The sequence below is a fragment of the Salvelinus alpinus genome, chromosome 1 (genome assembly GCF_045679555.1).
Source record: "Salvelinus alpinus chromosome 1, SLU_Salpinus.1, whole genome shotgun sequence".
Classification (NCBI taxonomy): Eukaryota; Metazoa; Chordata; class Actinopteri; order Salmoniformes; family Salmonidae; genus Salvelinus; species Salvelinus alpinus.
The window spans coordinates 15,295,652-15,298,713 of NC_092086.1; the positions used below are offsets into that span (position 1 = coordinate 15,295,652).

A 3,062-nucleotide genomic window follows, 5' to 3' on the forward strand; every position below is an offset into this window, starting at 1 on the left:
GCCAGCTACAGCTGGAAGTACCTTGTCTCTCCCAAAACGTTCGTTTCTTTTAACTTCATTTGAGTAACAAGGTGTTGTTGGGTCTCATGTGTCAACAGACATCGTATCTTCACCAACTTGCAGTATTTTCATTGTGTTTGTTCTTGTCTTCTCTCCCACCAGGAAACGTAGGCCCTGGTAAAAAGTAGCGCACCATAGAGGACAGGGGGCCGTTTGAGGGGAACAGGGGGCCGTTTGAGGGGAACAGGGGGCCGTTTGAGGGGAACAGGGGGCCGTTTGAGGGGAACAGGGGGCCGTTTGAGGGGAACAGGGGGCCGTTTGAGGGGAACAGGGGGCCGTTTGAGGGGAACAGGGGGCCGTTTGAGGGGAACAGGGGGCCGTTTGAGGGGAACAGGGGGCCGTTTGAGGGGAACAGGGGCCTTTTGAGGGGGACAGGGGGCCGTTTGAGGGGGACAGGGGGCCGTTTGAGGGGAACAGGGGGCCGTTTGAGGGGAACAGGGGGCCGTTTGAGGGGGACAGGGGGCCGTTTGAGGGGGACAGGGGGCCGTTTGAGGGGAACAGGGGGCCTTTTGAGGGGAACAGGGGGCCGTTTGAGGGGAACGGGGCCGTTTGAGGGGAACAGGGGGCCGTTTGAGGGGAACAGGGGGCCGTTTGAGGGGAACAGGGGGCCGTTTGAGGGGGACAGGGGGCCGTTTGAGGGGAACAGGGGGCCGTTTGAGGGGAACAGGGGGCCGTTTGAGGGGGACAGGGGGCCGTTTGAGGGGGACAGGGGGCCGTTTGAGGGGAACAGGGGGCCTTTTGAGGGGAACAGGGGGCCGTTTGAGGGGAACGGGGCCGTTTGAGGGGAACAGGGGGCCGTTTGAGGGGAACAGGGGGCCGTTTGAGGGGAACAGGGGGCCGTTTGAGGGGAACAGGGGGCCGTTTGAGGGGAACAGGGGGCCGTTTGAGGGGAACAGGGGGCCTTTTGAAGGGGACAGGGGGCCGTTTGAGGGGAACAGGGGGCCTTTTGAGGGGAACAGGGGGCCTTTTGAGGGAACAGGGGGCCGTTTGAGGGGGACAGGGGGCCTTTTGAGGGGGACAGGGGGCCTTTTGAGGGGGACAGGGGGCCTTTTGAGGGGGACAGGGGGCCTTTTGAGGGGGACAGGGGGCCTTTTGAGAGGAACAGGGGGCCGTTTGAGGGGAACAGGGGGCCGTTTGAGGGGGACAGGGGGCCTTTTGAGGGGACAGGGGGCCTTTTGAGGGGACAGGGGGCCTTTTGAGGGGACATGGGGCCTTTTGAGGGGAACAGGGGGCCGTTTGAGGGGACAGGGGGCCTTTTGAGGGGGACAGGGGGGCTTTTGAGGGGACAGGGGGCCTTTTGAGGGGAACAGGGGGCCGTTTGAGGGGACAGGGGGCCTTTTGAGGGGACAGGTGTTTTGTTTTGCCAACGTTGGGGCCATGTCATAGGCTGCTTCTCAAATGACACCATGTGCCCTACTTTTGGCCAGACTCCAGCTCAGCAGTTGTAGCTTTGACTTGGCCAAAAGAAGAGCACTACCTGAGGGCTGCTGTGGACAGGCACCCTACACTCCCTCTGTTCATTCAGAGGCACCAGGCATTGTCTGCGTACCAAATGGCACCCTATTCCCTACATCGTGCCCTACTTTTGACCAGGGCCCCATAGGGTAGTGCACTGTATAGGGAGCAGAGTGCCAGACACAGCCAGCGACGGTGTCATGATGGGACGTCCCTGTCACATGGTGCTGCTCATCCTGGTTGTTTGGCTGTTGGCTGTTATTAGCTCCCCCTGGCTGCCTTCTCTAGGAGGGGACTGAGGGAGGAGGGAGAGAGGGAGGAGGGAAGGGAGAGAGGAGGAGGAGGGAAGGGAGAGAGGAGGGAAGGGAGGGAAGTGAACAGATTAACAGTGAAATGCTTAGAGAGGTGGATAACAGTTGATTTCAAACGACGGACACGGTACTAAAATAATACATGACCTGATAAATGAACATTCTGTCAAAACCAAGAAAAGCTCTGACGACATGTTCCAAATGAAACACGAGGTGAACTATCCAAGGTTTTCCATCAGATGAGGAGGTGAACTATCCAAGGTTTTCCATCAGATGAGGAGGTGAACTATCCAAGGTTTTCCATAAGATGAGGAGGTGAACTATCCAAGGTTTTCCATAAGATGAGGAGGTGAACTATCCAAGGTTTTCCATCAGATGAGGAGGTGAACTATCCAAGGTTTTCCATCAGATGAGGAGGTGAACTATCCAAGGTTTTCCATCAGATGAGGAGGTGAACTATCCAAGGTTTTCCATCAGATGAGGAGGTGAACTATCCAAGGTTTTCCATAAGATGAGGAGGTGAACTATCCAAGGTTTTCCATAAGATGAGGAGGTGAACTATCCAAGGTTTTCCATAAGATGAGGAGGTGAACTATCCAAGGTTTTCCATAAGATGAGGAGGTGAACTATCCAAGGTTTTCCATAAGATGAGGAGGTGAACTATCCAAGGTTTTCCATCAGATGAGGAGGTGAACTATCCAAGGTTTTCCATCAGATGAGGAGGTGAACTATCCAAGGTTTTCCATCAGATGAGGAGGTGAACTATCCAAGGTTTTCCATCAGATGAGGAGGTGAACTATCCAAGGTTTTCCATCAGATGAGGAGGTGAACTATCCAAGGTTTTCCATCAGATGAGGAGGTGAACTATCCAAGGTTTTCCATCAGATGAGGAGGTGAACTATCCAAGGTTTTCCATCAGATGAGGAGGTGAACTATCCAAGGTTTTCCATCAGATGAGGAGGTGAACTATCCAAGGTTTTCCATCAGATGAGGAGGTGAACTATCCAAGGTTTTCCATCAGATGAGGAGGTGAACTATCCAAGGTTTTCCATCAGATGAGGAGGTGAACTATCCAAGGTTTTCCATAAGATGAGGAGGTGAACTATCCAAGGTTTTCCATAAGATGAGGAGGTGAACTATCCAAGGTTTTCCATCAGATGAGGAGGTGAACTATCCAAGGTTTTCCATCAGATGAGGAGGTGAACTATCCAAGGTTTTCCATAAGATGAGGAGGTG

General features: G+C 54.1%; 1 protein-coding gene across 2 annotated transcripts in view; it reads right to left on the reverse strand.

The window, feature by feature from the left end:
• Positions 1-1,482: 1,482 nt before the first annotated feature.
• Positions 1,483-3,062, reverse strand: part of gps1 (G protein pathway suppressor 1) — a 24,479-nt gene continuing 22,899 nt past the window's right edge. The window contains exon 14 of one of the 2 annotated variants that reach the window (XM_071392290.1): positions 1,483-1,810. In XM_071392290.1, the coding sequence (XP_071248391.1) occupies positions 1,733-1,810 (78 nt within the window). In that variant the 3' untranslated portion in view covers positions 1,483-1,732. The remainder of the gene's footprint in view (positions 1,811-3,062) is intronic. The other variant, XM_071392300.1, reaches the window with a different exon arrangement.